At 40.1% G+C, this 17,921-nt stretch overlaps 1 protein-coding gene across 8 annotated transcripts in view; it reads left to right on the plus strand.

The window, feature by feature from the left end:
• The window catches only part of Plcb4 (phospholipase C beta 4), a 383,472-nt gene extending 366,035 nt beyond the window's left edge, over positions 1-17,437 (plus strand). For all 8 annotated transcript variants that reach the window (XM_059261493.1, XM_059261494.1, XM_059261492.1 and 5 more), the window contains 8 exons: positions 721-836; positions 4,361-4,436; positions 6,517-6,692; positions 8,999-9,100; positions 11,506-11,563; positions 12,005-12,091; positions 14,976-15,012; positions 16,993-17,437. In XM_059261493.1, the coding sequence (XP_059117476.1) occupies positions 721-836; positions 4,361-4,436; positions 6,517-6,692; positions 8,999-9,100; positions 11,506-11,563; positions 12,005-12,091; positions 14,976-15,012; positions 16,993-17,081 (741 nt within the window). In that variant the 3' untranslated portion in view covers positions 17,082-17,437. The remainder of the gene's footprint in view (positions 1-720; positions 837-4,360; positions 4,437-6,516; positions 6,693-8,998; positions 9,101-11,505; positions 11,564-12,004; positions 12,092-14,975; positions 15,013-16,992) is intronic.
• Positions 17,438-17,921: the final 484 nt, after the last annotated feature.

Consider the following 17,921-nt stretch of genomic DNA (forward strand, 5'->3'; position numbering starts at 1 on the left):
CCTGTCCAAGGTCAAGAGAGACTCAGTATCCACACCTCCAGAGTATGAGGCTCTGTCTTCTCCAGAGGAAAACCATAAGACCTTAACCTGCTTTTCCCTCCTCCAGCTCAGTCCTTTCTTTAAACAACTTGTGGGGGCTGGAATGGCAGCTGTAGACCTGAGGCTGTGGTGCCAACATCAAATGAGTGAAATAAAGTACCTCAGAAACCTGCAAAAGTCTAACATTTTAGTAAAGCTACCAATGAAAAATTTATCTTTGCTCTGCAAGCAATGTAATCAATACCATGAAGGCTGCTTCTGAACTCAGCAGTGGTAACTCATGATGAGTCATCGTGTTCAAAGCTTTACCTCTGCTAGGAGATTGGAGGAATGATGGCACATTAGGCACCATATTCCGCTTCTCTACACTGTCCCAGTTCAGGAAGAGCCCAAATGGCTAATTTTCAGCACTGTATACGGGCTGCCACTTGTAACCAGGGCTCCCTTTTGAAGTGGTGTGTTTGTTAGCCTAAGGCTGGGGACTCTCCTTTTAGGGATGCTCTTGAGAAGGAAACTAATGTTGGGTGGGGGACCAGAAGTCTGCCTAGTTCTCAGACTGCATTACACACTGGCTTCCCAAACACTCAGGGGAAGCTGATGGACACAAGGCCAGACTGGCAATGTAAAGCTTTTCAGATTCGATTGAACTCCAGATCGTAACTGCACATTTTTCCTGCTCAGGAGCACAGTACCATGCAGAAGTTACACTGCACACAAGTTGACAAAATCGTGGCCCAGTACGACAAAGAGAAGTCGACTCATGAGAAAATCCTAGAGAAGGCGATGAAGAAGAAGGGGTAAGACTGCTGGTTAACTCCTGAGGCATCCTCCCTGGAATAGTGTGACTTTACACAGCCCAGCTGCCTCAGACCATGGAAGAACTTAGTGGTGGTGCGGTTTCATCATTAAAAATTATTCCGAGAAAATAAGAGGTCTATTCATTTCCAACCCTGTGCCATCACAGTGGAGTGTGGCATCAATCACCTTAGTCCTGGTTTAAGGATGGTCTCAGCTAAGTTCCCAAAACCTTTAGTTTATGGTAATTAATTCTGATTTTTTTTAAAGGTAGATTTATCCAAAAATAATTTTAAAACTAACTCTTCCACTCCAAGAATTGATTATAACTTTTTGTTTTATAAATAATTTTTAGAGGCTGCAAAAGATATAGTTAACTGCAATTCACCACAGTCCAAAAATGATTTCTCTTACAGCATATCCCTTGTTGATCGTTCTGTGTTCTTATGGGCCTGCACTCACTTGGGAGCTCACTTTGGAAGGCCCCTTTATTTTTATTACAGTTATGTTTTCCAGAACAACACAAAGCAGGCGGTGTATGTGGAAGCACAGTGTCCATGCAATCCTCCCTTTTTATCCCCAGTGTTTTTCTTGTCCCACTGAAGCAGAGCCAAGGCCTGTTGCTTTAAAAGCATTTGGATATATTTTTAAGTGAGTCAGGACAAGTTTGGCAGCCCATCTCATGCACTAATGGCAATATTGGGAGTAAATGTGGATGTGAGGATGTCCAGCAATACCACCTGACATAAACACGGGAGGAAGGAGTATTTCTGGTTCCAGGATTCACTCTGTTGTGGTGGAGGAGGCAGGCAGGTCATTCTTATCAGCAGAAGCATGTGGTAGAACATGTTCACAACACTCAGGACCCGGAATCAGAGGGAGGAACAGACACCAGCAGCAGTCATAACCATCAAGTCCTGACCCTAATGACCTGCTTCCCCCAGCAAAGTCCTGGTCCTAAATGTCCCTTAGCCTTCCAGAATAATGCCACCTGGAAACAAGGGATGTAGAATGTGAGCCTCTGAAGACATGTCACACTCAAACCATAAGCATGACTTTTACAAACTTCTGACCATATCAGCACCATTAACTTTAAAAAAAAGTCATTTTCTCATTTTAATGACATCTTAAAATGTTGAATGTGAGGTGTAGACCCTAATACTGTGTTTATAAGGGGTGAAGTTTTGACAGATTTTTCAGCTCTTTCCAAGAAAATATATATATATATATATATATATATATATATATATATATATCACTTTTTAAAAAATGTTCTGTTTTTCCCGTGGATTACAGTATTGAAATTTTCTTTTTTTCTTTTTTAAAAATAATTTTTGTTACTTTGGGAAGTTTATGCAGGTAGCCAATGAAATACAATCATACCCACCCTCTATTTTCTCCCTCTGAATCTGCCATATTCCTCTCAACACATCTCCCGCCCAACTTCATGTCTTCTTTTTTTTTCTTTTTAGCCCATCAAGTTCAATCAGTATGGTGCATATATGCACGGGTTGGTAGGGGCTCTTTCTGTACTTTACTTATAAGTTTTCAAACTCAAGAACTGTGTAGTTTCTCTGCCAAGAATGATATTGGGCTCCTAAATTTATAACAATAATGTCCCTATTATCTAACAGGACATTAGATAAGAACCCACTTTTATTCCATTATTTTTATTCTCAAGCATAAAGTAGAATGAAAGTGATGTTTATCACTGGTTGTTCCAAAGGATACATTGGCCATGGAGCCATCCTCATGAGGAGGAGTTGAGGTCCCACAGTACATAGCGCCTTATGTCACCCTAGTTATAGGAGACCGAAGAAGCCTGCCTGTAGGTTTCTTTCTGAGTTCATGCTGCCAGATGCAGATCTGCCTCCAGGCGCTGCAGAGAGAATTTTCCCAGCACTTGAAATCCAAGACCTAAAAAAAACTCATTGAAAGCTTCCTCTCAGCCAGTTATCAGATGTTTTTATCTACACAGCTAGCTCCAAGGAGAGCTTCCTGTTACTCCCTGGACTTTGTGTTTCCAGGTACCCAAAATGTCGGTAAAAGGGGAAATTGATTCTGTGTTTGGATATTTCTGTAAGGAGATCCATTTCTAGAACACATGCAGGTGACTTTGGATTGAAGATGGTCTGAGTTATGATTTTCCAGCTTCACAATGGTGCAGGAAGTTACCCGCATCCAGGAGAACATGAACTTGGGCTTTGCCTGGATTTCTAGTATGTGGTAGGATAATTTTGTGATTCTGATCAGCATCTCCCAGTCAGCCACATGAAAGAGGGGAGTGGTTGATCCTCTGCAGCAGACTGGGTAGGCTGGCTGGACTAAATGCATCTTGCATTTTTGATACCTTCAACTTACGGTGAGGGTTAATCAGACGTCATTCCCATCGTCAATGAAGTTTTCCCTACTCCTCATACCCAACTGAAGGGAATGATTCAAGTGGAAAAAGGAGCTTTACTGAAGTGCTCCCGCCTAACTACGGGATAACTATCTCTCAAGAATGTTCCATTCAGTTTGTTTAAGGTAGCAGGGAGAAGGTGACTGGAGAAGGCAGAGAAAGAAAAAGCTAATGCTGGAGAAATCAAAATAAATGCTTCTACAAGGGCAGAAAATGAAAAAGGCAGTGTGCAAGGGGAATAATTATACAGTCGTGACTTCTTAATATTACAGGGATCCTTAGCTTATGCCAGCTGGTTAAGAATGCGGAATAAAACCCACCATTGCATTTACTGTGAAAGTTTGTCTGGAATGAAGCCAGAGGAACATTTCAGCTTGCTGAATAACAGACTGGAGAAGAAACACACTGAGTACCAGTCATTGAGAAGCAACGGGTGTGATGAGAGCCCATTTGCAGGGGAGAGTTTCTTTCAGAAGATGCGTGGTTAATAAACTGATGCATTGTGAGCTGGGCTATCATCATAAGCCAGAGCATTCGTGCTGCAGACAGAAGCCTAGGTCCATTCTGGTTTCAGCAATAATGTGGAACAGAAAATACCAGCACTGGAATAAGCAGTAATGGCTTCTGGGCAATTGCCTGGTATATATTTCCTGCTCAAAAGAGAATAAGAAGCCACCTCCTTCCCTGCTATGTAGTGCCAATAAATGCTATTTTCTTCCTCACTGGCATGTTTCAAAGACAAAAATCTTGCTTTATGACCAAAATGAAGGAATTAGAAATTCACTTCAAGGCTGTTTTCATCCCTAATAATATTTTATAGAATAAATAAAAAACAGCTTGAAGAAAAACATGAACCAAAATGGAAACTCTGACAACAGATGATATACAAGGAAATAATTGCTAGGCCTGGAGTATTTCTGTGTGTGGTTGAATTGAGTAATCATGGCACAGATAATATTTTCTAAGGTATAAATGTATTCCTGGAAAAATGGATGCTGCCCAATGGGCCATGGCATCACACATTTGATGAATGTATTGTCTTCATCAGAAAGTGTTGTCACAGAGTCCCAAGGGAGCTCAAAGATATCTAATTTCTGGCATGCATTTTCACATCTCCATTTTCAGGGGGAGTAATTGTCTTGAAATGAAAAAAGAAACAGAAATTAAAATTCAGACCCTGACATCAGATCACAAATCTAAGGTAAGAAAATACCCATTTTCACACAGTGACCTGAGGAAGATATTTAATAGTTTATTTTAGAAGGGGCCACTCGGGATTGATCCGGTGTCAGGAACAGCAGTGCGGAGTTGGACTGGGAAGATGGGTCAGAGGTCTGTGTTTGCCTCAGTTTCGCTGTCTTTGAGAAGGGCAACTTCAGGGAGCATCTTTTTATCTTGCATATATATATATGTTGTTTGATGATCCTGATGAGATGGTGAGCACCTGGGCTGGGAGAGGACACTGCAAATACAAAAATACAAATGTACTTCCCTACGGAGGTAACATCAACTATAACACACGAGTGGCCAGACTGTGGGCTGAGTACTTTTTACATTTTACTGCATCTTTGCTAGGACTTTTAGGGTGAGAAAAATTAAGTTGCTATTTTAAGAGTTGATAACTACTGGCGATTTCCCCCAAGTTAAGAATTGGTAACTACTGGCGATTTCTCCCAAGTCAAATGAAACTAGAATATTGAAAGACCTTTGTAGCTAGAGTTTTCCTGCTTGGCCCACGGTCAAGACAAATCTCTCTCACCTGCCAGTCCCACAGCCTCTCAGACCCGACCAAGTAAACACAGAGACTTATATTGGTTACAAACTGTATGGCCATGGCAGGCTTCTTGCTAACTGTTCTTACAGCTTAAATTAATCCATTTCCATTAATCTATACCTTGCCATGTGGCTCGTGGCTTACCGGCATCTTCACATGCTGTTTCTCATCGTGGCAGCTGGCAGTGTCTCTCTGACTCAGCCTTCCACTTCCCAGCTTTATTCTCCTCCTTGTCCCGCCTACACTTCCTGCCTAGCCAATGGCCAATCAGTGTTTTATTTATTGACTAATTAGCAACACATTTGCCATACAGAACATCCCACAGCAGACCTTAAGTAAGGTTGTGAGCCTTTGGAGACCTCAATGCTAAGACTCGGGAAGAACACAAACATTATTTCAATAATAATAAAGTGTTAAACCTCTCAACTATAACACATGCTCAAAACAGCATTTTTATAGGGCTATGTAAGGCTTTGTCATCCAGCTCCATGGCTCTAACACATATATGGACCACTCAAGCTGTTCTAAATGGAGTTCTCCTTTTTGTTGTATATTTTGTATGGCCGAGACTATGCACCATTCTCCATCCTCTCTGTCTCTTTTTAGCTGGGATATGAGAATGAGTGCTTTATGCACTATGCCATGAGTTTTAGATACTTTACTCATATAAAACAGAAGCCTTGGCAATGGTATCAGTTTGCTTTGGCTGTGTACTAAGCTGCCAAAATTTAATGCCTTTAAACAACTATTATTTATTAGCTCATAATTCTGTGGGCCATAAATCTGGACTATATTCAAATGGGTGATAGCCCTGATTTTGTGGGGCTCACTCCTGCATCTACGGTTAGCTGAGGGTTGCTATCCTCACTTGTATATCTGATGGGCTGCCACCTGCAGGATGGTTGTATGCCTTATGTGACCTTCAGCCTCCAGCAGGGCAGTCCTGGCTCATTTACAGGGCACCAGCTACAGAAAAAGGGAAAGATTGTGTAGACCTCAGCTTTAGGCACATTTACTATTGCCTCACTGACTAGAGCAAGTCACAGAGTCAGACAGATTTCAGGATTTGGAGCGACAGCCTCAAGCAATTGACGGGGAACTGAAAAACCATGTTGCATGAAGTGTGGCCATGAGAAGAGGAGGGCTTTCTACCCTAGTGTCTATTAAGGGTGATGGAGTAAGCCATAATCCAGGAATAAGAGAACACTCAGCTCTCTGTCGAGACCTGTGGCCTAATAGAAGAGAAGCATGAGATGATGAAATGTGCTGAAACTGACACAGCAGAGGAAGAGACAGGCAGTGGGAGAACAGGCCATTGTAAGATACTTACCAGCCAGAGCGACAGATTTATCAGTAAAATGGTGACTAGTATTTATTGTTTTTGTGGGTTGTCGATGGCCACTGATTCACAAAACAAATTGTGAGCTGACCTGCATGAATAGTGTTCTTTCAGTGTGTATCTGATCCCAGAGATTCCTGATGACCCCATCCCATTTCCCCCAAATAGGTCAAAGAGATTGTGGCACAGCACACCAAGGAGTGGTCGGAAATGATCAACACCCATAGTGCTGAAGAGCAAGAGATCCGGGATCTGCACTTGAACCAGCAGTGTGAGCTGCTGAGAAAGCTGCTCATCAACGCTCATGAGCAGCAGACCCAGCAGCTGAAACTCTCCCATGACAGGTGGGAGGGTCAAACACCCCACTGTGTGTGTGTGTGTGTGTGTGTGTGTGTGTGTGTGTGTGTGTGTGTACAAAACAAGCAAAAATGTGTTCGATGTATCTCACACACTTAGTGTGAGGAAGCTGATTTGTAGGAGGTAGCATCTGCCAATGGCTTACATGTGTTAGGAAGACACTACAATCATGTAAAGTGAGCTCAGATTGCAAGTTGCATATATAACACACTAAAAAATGGTCTTCCTTCTCTAAGTATTTTGGGGCTCAGCAGTAAATTAGGGCTGGAAGTGAAAAAGACCTGAATTCTCTTAGGAAGATAAGACACATGGAAGAAGGCCTGGCCAGTGGAACTCCTAGGTTGACTCGAATGGCACAGTGTCAATGCATTCGAGAGAGCCTCCTTCCTTTCTGTGTGTTGTTAGGACTTCACATTTTAGGAAGACAGACTTGATCAAGAGGTAGCAAAGATCTATCAGTTCATTTGCCTATCCCTACTTTAGCAAAGTGCATATTGTACTTGAAATACTGCCTAGGCTGAGCTGGACTTCTCCCTGGGCAGTAGAGTGTGTCTTTTTCTTGTATGTTTTCATCCCGATTTGCATGTAGCTTACTTGCTCTTCATCAAGTACTTACTGTATGCCACAGTCGGGATATGATGATATACACAGAACAATACAAAACAGAAACTTGGTACCAATAAAGCAAAATGATCATTTTTTTAAAAAAGGCAACTGCAAAAATTATATGATTGTATGTGAAAATTCCCAGCCTTACTTTTGGCAAGACATCCTGCTGTGAGAAAATAAAGTAGTTTGCCATAGCTTCCGCTTCTCATGTGAGGCAACCAAATGGCATTTGACATGGTCTAGTACTGTCAAAAAGTGTGCTGCACCCTGTGGAATTCTGGGTACTTGGTCTGCCTATGTAGGGTTAGAGGTTGTCTTGTCTTTTTCCTTCAGGAGTGCTGGTTGGATGTGTGCTATGCAGCAAGTCTCTGCAGCATCCCCTCCTGCCTTTGATCTCTGCTACAATGCCAGCTTGTAGTCACCTCCTCTTATTTCAAAATGTGTTAAGAGTGTGAGGCTCTTTCTAATCATCTTTTTCGTAACCACATAGAGAAAAATTATTAGCCTCAAAGTTAAATATTACCTGAAAGAAATAAAAAATTAATATTTCATTGCTTAGAAAGCCATTAAAAAAACCCACAAAACCAACTGTTAATTTGTCTTTAAAAATAAGTCTGTGGTAAGAGCATCCCTCAAAGTAGCAGCAGTACTAGGGTGTTTTTTTTTCCTCCACTGCCTGGTGGATGGTTTCTTTTTCGCTTTGTAATTGTTCTAGCTTATTGAGTGCTTGTTAGCAACATTTGGTCATTGAGTGAAGGATAGGAAAGAAGAGTGAGGGGGTGGAAAGGTCACTTTACTAACAAGTTGTGGAAAACCCTGACAGTGATTGCCTTGGGTCCAGAGTTTCTCTCATTGTCCTGCTGATGGGATACAAGGTGGCTGACTAAAACTCCATCTTAGCCTTGCCCATCCCTCTTGATGCAGAGTAAATCACTGGACCTAGGTAACCAGCGTCCTTGCCTGCACATTCCAGGCAAAGACCTAAGGAGATCACTATGAAGTTCAAAATTGTTTGTAATTGCATTTTAGTACTCCAAACTATATCCCTTTATTTTACACATGAGTGATCCAAAAATAGACATGTCTGTCATGCACACGTATGCACTTACACTGTCATTAGCTGGCTGTAAATACAGGTCTGCTATTTCCTGTTCTTACTTGGAACTATTTAGTCCCTTTCATTCCCATGGGCTGTTGGTCAGCAGGAGGTCACTTGTGAAGGTTAGCGCATCCTGTCTCTTCCATCTCACTGGGTCCCAAACAGTGCATGGTAAAGTTGGACATCTGTGTATTTTTTTTTTTTTTTTGAGTAAATACAGCATCTTTGCGCAAATAGACCAGCCACAACACATGTCTCCACTAGGTGGCACTGCTCTCCTCAGTCATCCTGAGCTAGGGTTCCTTCCCTCCTTTGCCAAAGTACATACAGAACAACTCCGTGAGCTCAGTCATGTAAAGAACGTGAACTTAGCCCTATTGTTACACATTGTCTTTGTGTCTTTTGTTTTTCGTGTTATATATCCTAAAGGCACTCTTTATAGGCATGTGATAAAAAGAGCAATCACATTATGGTAAGCACCAGAACTCCATCTGTGTACTCACTAGCCTTCAACTGTAGCCTCATGGAACTCTTCATCTCCATCATATACCTCTCCATTCATTTGTTTTTATTTTTATTTCACAGGGAAAGCAAGGAGATGCGAGCCCATCAGGCTAAGATTTCTATGGAAAATAGTAAAGCCATCAGTCAAGATAAATCTATCAAGAATAAGGCAGAACGGGAAAGGTAAGTGTGAGAATGCTCACTGGCACAGTCTGGTTTACTGGGGCAGCATCAAGCAACATTTGGCTGTGTAAACTCAACATGGGTCTGAGATATAATGCTGGTATGTTCTGAAGAGTCCTGTTAGCACACCTTTAATCCCAGCCCTGGGGGAGGGGGAGGTAGCAGAGGCTGTTGGATCTCTGAGTTCAAGGCCAGCCTTGTCTACAGAGCAAGTTCCAGGACAGCCAGGACTACAGAGAGAAACCCTGTGTCAAAAAAAAAATTAGCTTTATTTTGATGAATACGTATTGAATGAAACTTTGTATCTACCATTACCTGGTTCTAAAGCATCAACTAATAGCTGTTTCTAAAGTAATAATAACCTCTGTGCCAAAAAGTCGATTACCCCTAAGTAGTACTTGTATATGGTTGTAGTTTCAGTTTTACCATACTGCTGAGGACTAAACTTAAAGTTCTATCATAGGACTTTGCAAGACCAATAGAAACTAAAATGTTATTCTATTCTTGAGTCAAAGAAGATTTTTTTGTTGTTGATTTTTTGAGACAGGGTTTCTCTGTTTAGTTTTGGTGCCTGTCTTGGATCTCACTCTGTAGACCAGGCTGGCCTCGAACTCACAGAGATCTGCCTGCCTCTGCCTCCTGAGTGCTGGGGTTAAAGGCATGCGCCGCCACCACCTCCCGGCCAAAGAAGATTTTTTGAACAGAAATTATACAATATTTATAATAAAATGAAAATGCAAGCACTGTTTCTTTTGGACCGAAACTACAGTGACTTTTAACATGAAGAGCATGTGTATTTCTTAAAAAATGTCAAAATTAATGATATGAACACTCAAAGAAGGTAGAAAGGTAGAAACCAGAGTGAATACCAAGATCCTAGATCAAAATAAATAACAAAATACACGAAATATTAAAGTGGTGGTAATGGAGAGGAAGCAAGAGAAAGCATGTGGAAAGAAAACTGAAAAATGAGTAGAGGAAAATCATTTTTAAAGACTGCTCTAATGCTAATGGTAAGTTGGAAAATATGCACAGAGTGGAGAATTACTTAGGAAAATACATGCCCCATGGACAGCCCACATTCATGTGAATACAAACAGCACTAATTGGATTTGGAGGTTATTGATAATGTTAATAATAACAAAAGAAGACAGGAAATTGGAAGAAGACTGGTTGAGGGCACTGGGGACGCTGGAGGAAGGAAATAGGGAATTACGTTGTGTACATGTATAAATTGTCAAAGAATAAACATTATTTTAAAAGAGAAAAGGAAAACACGTGAAGGGACTACAGATGGAAAAGCCTGAAAAGACATCATGATTACAGAAGTGCACCCGTTTGTATGTTGTGTAGTCGTGAAACTCCCGACCTATAACCAGGGAAACAGTTAAAACAGCATCATGCGCCAACCATGGGGCAGAATCGTCAGTATCTGGCAAGGCAAGGTTGGGCAGCTCTGTGGGGAAAGCAGAGTCCCATGCTCCAACATATAAAAATGAAAATTAGGGTTAAAAACGGAGCCATGGGATAAAGATGAAGTTGTCCATATCCTACTAGCAAGCAAGTCTGGGAACTTGGGTTTGTGAAGGAAGCCAAAAATACCCTACTAAATCCTGAAAACACACAGAATGATGTTAGCATGCCCGTGCTATATGGGATCTCACTAGAAATGCTGAAGCTTGGGCCCCCTCAGCCCCTTTGAGGCTGACTCTGGGTCAGGGAGCACAGCAGTCTATCTTTGATAGATCCTCCATGTGATTTATGAACAAGAAAGTTTGAGAACACTTAGATGTATTTCACATGGACACATCCATATAGAGTTAAAAATATTAAAATATGGCTAAGTAAGCCTTTGGCAGCTCCAGGACTTCCTCCAAGGAAAGGAAGAAGGGAAAATAGAATCTGAGGGAGTGCAAAAGTTTAAATTTTATATGTAACATTCTCTTTTCTTTAAAAATAGGAGAGCAGGGACTGGACAGATGGCTCTGTGGTTAAGAGTGCTTACTGTTCTTGTAGGGGACCTCAGTCCTCTTCCCAGCAACCACATGGCAGTTCACAATTGCCTATAATTCCAACACTTTTCTTTGTCCTCAGAGGGCTCCTGCACATGCATGGTGCAAATAAACTCATGCAGAAAAAATACACATTTACATGGACAAAATTAATCTTAAAAGTAGGAGACCATAAAGAAACATTGGTATTGGTTAGTCTGAGTGATGTGTACACAGTTAGTTTTTATATCTTTCTAAGTATTTTGTGTATTTGGAAAAAAATGCTACAATAAAAATTAAGGGGAAAGGAAGCAATAATCTTATCCAGAAAATGAAGTGAGGTAAGACTGGTTCTTATGGATATAAGTGAGTCCCACATGATGTTACACTATCATTTGTCTCCACTGTTTATAGGCGAGTCAGGGAGTTGAACAGCAGCAACACTAAAAAGTTTCTAGAAGAAAGAAAGAGAGTAAGTATTTCATGCATTTCTCAGCACTCCTCTTTGAAAAAAAAAATCTGAATAAGAACTTGTCCTTGCCTCCCAACCTTTCAAGCTAATTTGCTTAATTTCATTATTTTTCTGTACATGAAATATTCCAGCATGGCCCCTCCCCGAAAGCCAAAGCAATCTCTGACTGCAATCATTATGGAAATTATCTGACAGCATTTTATGTAGATTACAAAAACAAGTTTCAGTCATGCAGAAGTGCTCAGTTATTTTCTAAGATTTAGAAAAGGGAAGATATGCCCAATATAATATATGCGTCTAAACTCTTTAACAGTTTTCACGGTCTTTTTCATTCCTTTTTTAAAAGTGTGATCACCCTCAGTTAAAGGATAAGCTTAATAAGCCATCCATAGTTTATAATTTTGAGACTTCAACTTGAAATTGATCATATTTTTTTTCCAGCTGGCGATGAAACAGTCAAAAGAAATGGATCAATTGAAAAAAGTCCAACTCGAGCACCTGGAATTCCTAGAGAAACAGAATGAGCAGGTATTTCACCCAATGCACATAACAGACGTAGGTCAGCTTCAGCGTGGGGGTGCCATGGCCCACAGGAACCCTCTGGGAAGGGCTGTGGCCAGGGAGTACAGTGGACAATAGAGAGACTTGCTACGTGCTTACTGTACTTCCTCCTTTTCATTAAAAAAAAAAAAAAAAAAAAAAGCAGAAATGCCTTTTTGTGGAGTGGAAGAAGGAAGTGGGAATGGGGTGTTAAGGGTGCAAAGTTGTCGTTTGGATCTATTACAGGGATTAAAATGCGACTATTAAAAGGGAGGATATGAGCAAACAGGTTACAAATGACCTCTTCATTTCCATTTGGAGCTGTGCAGCTTGCAATCTGTAGGTGTTAGTATATCAAAAAGCAAACTAGAAGAGCCATGTATCTTCAGTGTCAGTCTAAAAAGTGAACTTGTAAATTCTTCCCAGAGCTTCACAGTGGGATCTAAATTTTTGCCTCCATAACTCAACAAGCAACCCAACAGCAACACAACAGCTTTGCATCTTCTCACTGTTTTTTTTTTTTCTTGAAAAAAAAAGAAAATTACTAACTAGAGAAGTTCAAGTGTGCACACGGTGGTTAGCCCGACTCCTGCACCAGGACAAATCTGCTTCCCGGAAGTGGAGTATATGAGTCACAGCCCACCAGCCTTCCTTTCAGCCTCTAGCTCACAGGGCACTGTAGCTCACAGCAAAGTGTACATTTCCGTCTCACTTGGTTTCATTTCACTCTTGGTTCGGACGTTTTACTTTGTTGATAATTTACATCATTTAGAAGCTATAAAGAGCTTTTGATAAAATAATAATACTGCATTTTTCTTTTCAATTTCTTCCCCTCTAGAAAGCAATCCTATGTTAGTTTTTTTTTTTTTCAGAGTAAATAGCTCACCCTGAAGAATGCTTCAGAAAGAATTACATTTTAAAAGGCCCTTAAGAAAAGAACACAAAACCATAGTCATTTTTGTCTTGTAGCTTAGGTAACAAACCTAGCCACTGATTTCAAGTCCTCACTCTCTGTTGGACAAAACTTGGACCTCTCATGGTTCCGAATTAAGTTTCTGATTTCCTTTTCAGCTAACCAATTCTAGTCATGAATACTTGCCTTGATCCCCAAGGAGACTGGACGTATGTTTGGTCCTAGAAGTCTAGTTCATCTGACCAACTCATAAATACATCGTATTTTGGTACACATTATGCAACTTATGTTTTCTGTTTTTAAAGCCCTTCTCAGACTGTGTCCCTGGCAACATGAGACTGTAAGAAAGGGTAAATCCACCATTTCCAAAGCTTCAGAACTCACTTCAGGGGTTCAAGGAAAGCAGAAGATAAGGATATCTTTGAGAGGGTTTAGAATCTGCTTTAAAAGAAGGGCATGATGAAAGGCAAGGCACAGTTAGGTTTTAACTATCTAAATTAAGAAACTATTTAGAAATTATCGTGTCGCTTAGCAACAAGTTTGACTAAAGAATGTAAATGTGCTAAAAATTACTCATCACTACATAGTGGTGTAGATCAGAGCTACAGAATACAATTTTCAGGTGTTGCTACTTTTAAAGCATAATAAAGAAATCACTATGAGCATTGAACTATCCATGGATAATTCAAACCGTATCAGAGTACTTGCATTAAAATATGGGGTTACTTATATTGATTGGATCATGTTATAAAGATGCTAGATTTTTGTTCTTAAACTTCATATAATGCCTATGAATATGTCATAAGTATCATCTACCACCCACAGCTGAGACTTTGAGTCATAGAAACTTAAGAAAGCACCGAACATGAAAAATACTCAGATGTAAAAATGTAGTGATATTCAAGAAAAAGGCATTCATTATATCAAATAGAAAGAATTGGGAATTAATTTCTACATTAAGGTTCAATTTGCAAATATCACTTGCTCCATAGCAAATTAAACAGTATGTTTTTGTAGTGTTTTTTATAATCGAGCAGTGCTAGACTCAGTTTCTCTGTTACAACACTCTCCTAGGCACAGTGCAGGGGGTACAGTGTATACCTACTTGCTTCCTCATAAAGACCAAGGCTAGAGCCCTGTAATAGAACCCCATTCATAGTCAAGCAAACATTCCTTCAGCAAAGCAGTTTGCATTCTTCATGAAATCCCAAATGTCAAAATCAATCTTCCAAAACGTGGTTAAGCCCCAGATTTCTTCCCTGTGTGTAGACGAAAGACGACTTAATTTAAACATCCATACAGTATTGCCCTTTGTAGTTTCATACTCTTTTTCCTATTCTTGCAGACCTCCGAGCCATGCCCTACCAACCCATAAGAAAGCCTAGTGGATCTACATAACTAGACCACTGTCAGAAGCACTGGGAGAAACAGATAACCGGTTCACACAATTCCCCTCAGTCTTGGTTCTGGATCCTGTGTCCTTTGTACAACACTTCCTAGCCTTGCTTCCTTCATCAGCCACTTCTTCACTCAGACTTCCAAGGGACAGGGCAGTTTTTTTGTGTGTGACTTACACAGTGTTTCATCTGTCTTGACATGTACCATTTCAGACATTTAACGATTTCATTACTGTCACATTCAAGTCTTAAAAATTAATATCTGTCATTAATCCTATCATTCACTCAAGTGAGGTAAAGGGCTCAGACAACCTACCCCCTCACAGGAGAGAGGCACACATTGGGCTAATAGGCATTGGTTGTTTGTTTTGTTATTTTTATTCCTTTGTTGAGCTCAGCTTGGGGAAAGTTGTTGCTAATGGGTGTGTATGTGTTTTACTCTTAGCTTTTTTTGCTTTTCTGTGTATGGTTTTGCATTCATTTCTCAAAATCACTTCAGTATTCATTTATTTTGTTTTCTATGTATGACTCAATTTTGACATTACTATTTTTGTACAAACAGCTTTTGAAATCCTGTCACGCAGTGTCCCAAACACAAGGTAGGACCGAAATTTTGATGATAAGCAAGACCTTGCTTTCCTCTGGCTATGTCAGTATTCTTGGTTTGATTTCCATTTATGACTCCCATCTGGTCACAACTAACTAATATCTGAAGGGGTTAGACTTAAAACCCTGGCTATTTCATGCTTGAATTCCTCATCCTACTTAATCTGAAATGCTGTCACATTTGTTTGTGGTAGTGTTTTAACCAGCATTTCCAGTGGTAAACCTGGGAATCAGGTTGTTATCAGGAAGAAAACCCAGATGTAAGAACATTATTTATATATAATGTCTGTTGGTGCTTTTCAGTGATGTAGTATTGTGGTCTGTGTGCAGAAATGTTATATAATACAATGTCTTTTGCTATGTTCTCTGTTAAGTCTGGCCTGCCTATAACTAGTCATCCCTTGTAAGGTGATTATATAATTGACTATTTGAAGCAGAAACAAAATATTTTTGAGAAAGATGTCTGTTCATAATAGCGAGACATCTGCTAAGTTGTCCCAGGCAATAGAAATGGGTGGTCACCCTGCTCATGCAAGAATTTAGCTCTTAGGATAATCTTTCAATGGCATATAATTATGCATTCTATACTATGTTCAGTAGAATCCTTAAATGCAAAGTGGCCAAAATACAGGGAATCTTTTATTATCCTTTACTGAACATCAAATCATTTAATTTCCAGTGCTGACAATGTCTCACAGCCATCTCCTATAATGCTGTCTGTGTCATTATTTCATGTTTGTATATTTTTCTCCATTTCTTCATATTCCTGTATTACTATATGTCAGGCATTGAAAATTATATGGGGAGAGGGAATCATTAGCCTCAAATTTACACAGATCTAAAATTCTTTGGTAATGTTATATCTTCCCTCACTAGAATGAAACTGAAAGCCATAATGTTAAAATAATAGTAAAAGCACTGCATTGTCTGTGAGAAACCGATTTTTGTTATGGAACTTCATTTGGGAGACGTAGATACTCCTCGTATGATCTAGAGTTGACCAGCACCTCCCTCTGACTTTCGATTTAGCTGAAATATCAAAGAAGACATGAACAGTAACATCAGGGCACTTCAGAATCTTCCTTCCACAATATATCTTCATAGATTTTTTTTCATGTTTCCACTCTTACCTGTCCTCTGTTTCAGCGATCTATCACTGAAAGCGGGGAGGGCGCCTGTTTTCTTACCACATCAAAATGTGCGAGCATGTGGGTTGGGCTTCTGGATTTCAGATGGAAAGTCAAAGTTGAAATGAACCACTTGGTTTCCCCATGTTCCCAAGTAATTACTTGTTACTGTGACCTGCTTCTGTAGACCTTCTTCAGTAAGCTGCTTGCTTTAGTGGCTATCTTAATCCATAATATTAAATTCATCCTGGCGTATATCCTGGTGGTCCATAAAAAGTAAGTTACCCCAGAGAAACAAGAGCCCCAGAGTTTGGATAGTAAGATTTCTGAATCCTACATGCTCCTGTAATGTTATAGTTATAGGACTCTAGTCAAAACAGTGTAATGTATATATGCTTACCTTACCTATCCTCGTCAAAAGACTCTTAGGTAATTACTTTTAATTAAGCCTTACTTGTTTGAGAAATTAGTTGCACATAAGCAATGCTATTCTGAAAAATGATAGAATTATCTACACAAAGTCCTGGCAACACACAACACTCTCTCGAACAGTTTGATCATCTAAGTATCTGGCTCAACTTCATTTCATGTGATTTTCCCAGAAATTTGTAGGCCAGTTTTCCTCCGACTTTTATGTACATTAAAATTTCCTGGAAGGTCTTGTTGGAATACAGATTAAGTAAACTCCAAGATCCTGCATTTCCAAGAAGAGCCCAAGGAGTTCTGAGGCTATCATCTACTTGTCACATTTATGTAAAAAGGACAGGTTGAGAGGAAAGAGACGAGAGCCAGTGCTTACCTTCCGAGGGGATTTCCATGTTTAAAGCTGTGTTTCTGGTGTTGTAGGCGAAGGAGATGCAGCAGATGGTGAAATTGGAAGCCGAGATGGACCGCAGACCAGCAACAGTAGTATGAAACTCCAGAGTGCAAACTGAAGCTGGTTCCATGGACCATCAGGAGCTCATGGCCAGCTTCTAAACACGGACTCCATGGACAAAGGCTGTTTCCTTTTGTGTTTCTTTTATGTATAGACACGGTGTTACCTGAAACCACAGACTGGGGATGACCAAATGTTCTTCTATTAACAATTGAGTATTGAATTTCTTTGGCCAACCAAAAATATCTATGTATCTACAATTAAAAATAAAAAAGAATCTCCTATTCCTGACAGACAGAGTTGAACTATGATACACAACTTAAACATGTTTGCTATAAGACAGCATCACAAGTCGGTGGGCTTGGTGTTAACAGCTCTGCTTTGTGATGCATTAGGACATGTTTGAGCTGCTGCTGCAAAAAAATAGTGCATTAGTAACTTAATAGTAGCGCATGCACTAGAAGAAGCAACTCTGTCTACAGTTCATTAGCAGAAGTGGTGGTCTGCTATACAAATCACTTTGCAGAATTTTCTACACCTAAGTTACCTCATCAGTAAGTGCCATGTCTTTACCATGCCATAAGATGCTAATTTCCTGTAAATGTTGCAGAAATTGTTAGACTAATAGAGACCCAGAAGAGTGTACCTGTGCCAAGCTCATCAGAGCTCCAAGGGGAACTCAGCAGGCTCGTTTCAGAAAGTTTACAGCTGACACTGCTTTGTAGGGATTGCTTCTGCAGATTCCAGATATTACAATTCACTATACACTTAAGGATTGTGAAGTGGTTATTGGCAAATGTTTGTAAATGTGACCATGTACAAAGTATTTATACTCCTTAATTCTCACGGTTATAGTGCGAAAATCATCTAAACATTACCACATGACAAGACTAGTAAA

This window comes from Peromyscus eremicus, chromosome 4, assembly GCF_949786415.1.
Source record: "Peromyscus eremicus chromosome 4, PerEre_H2_v1, whole genome shotgun sequence".
Classification (NCBI taxonomy): domain Eukaryota; kingdom Metazoa; phylum Chordata; class Mammalia; order Rodentia; family Cricetidae; genus Peromyscus; species Peromyscus eremicus.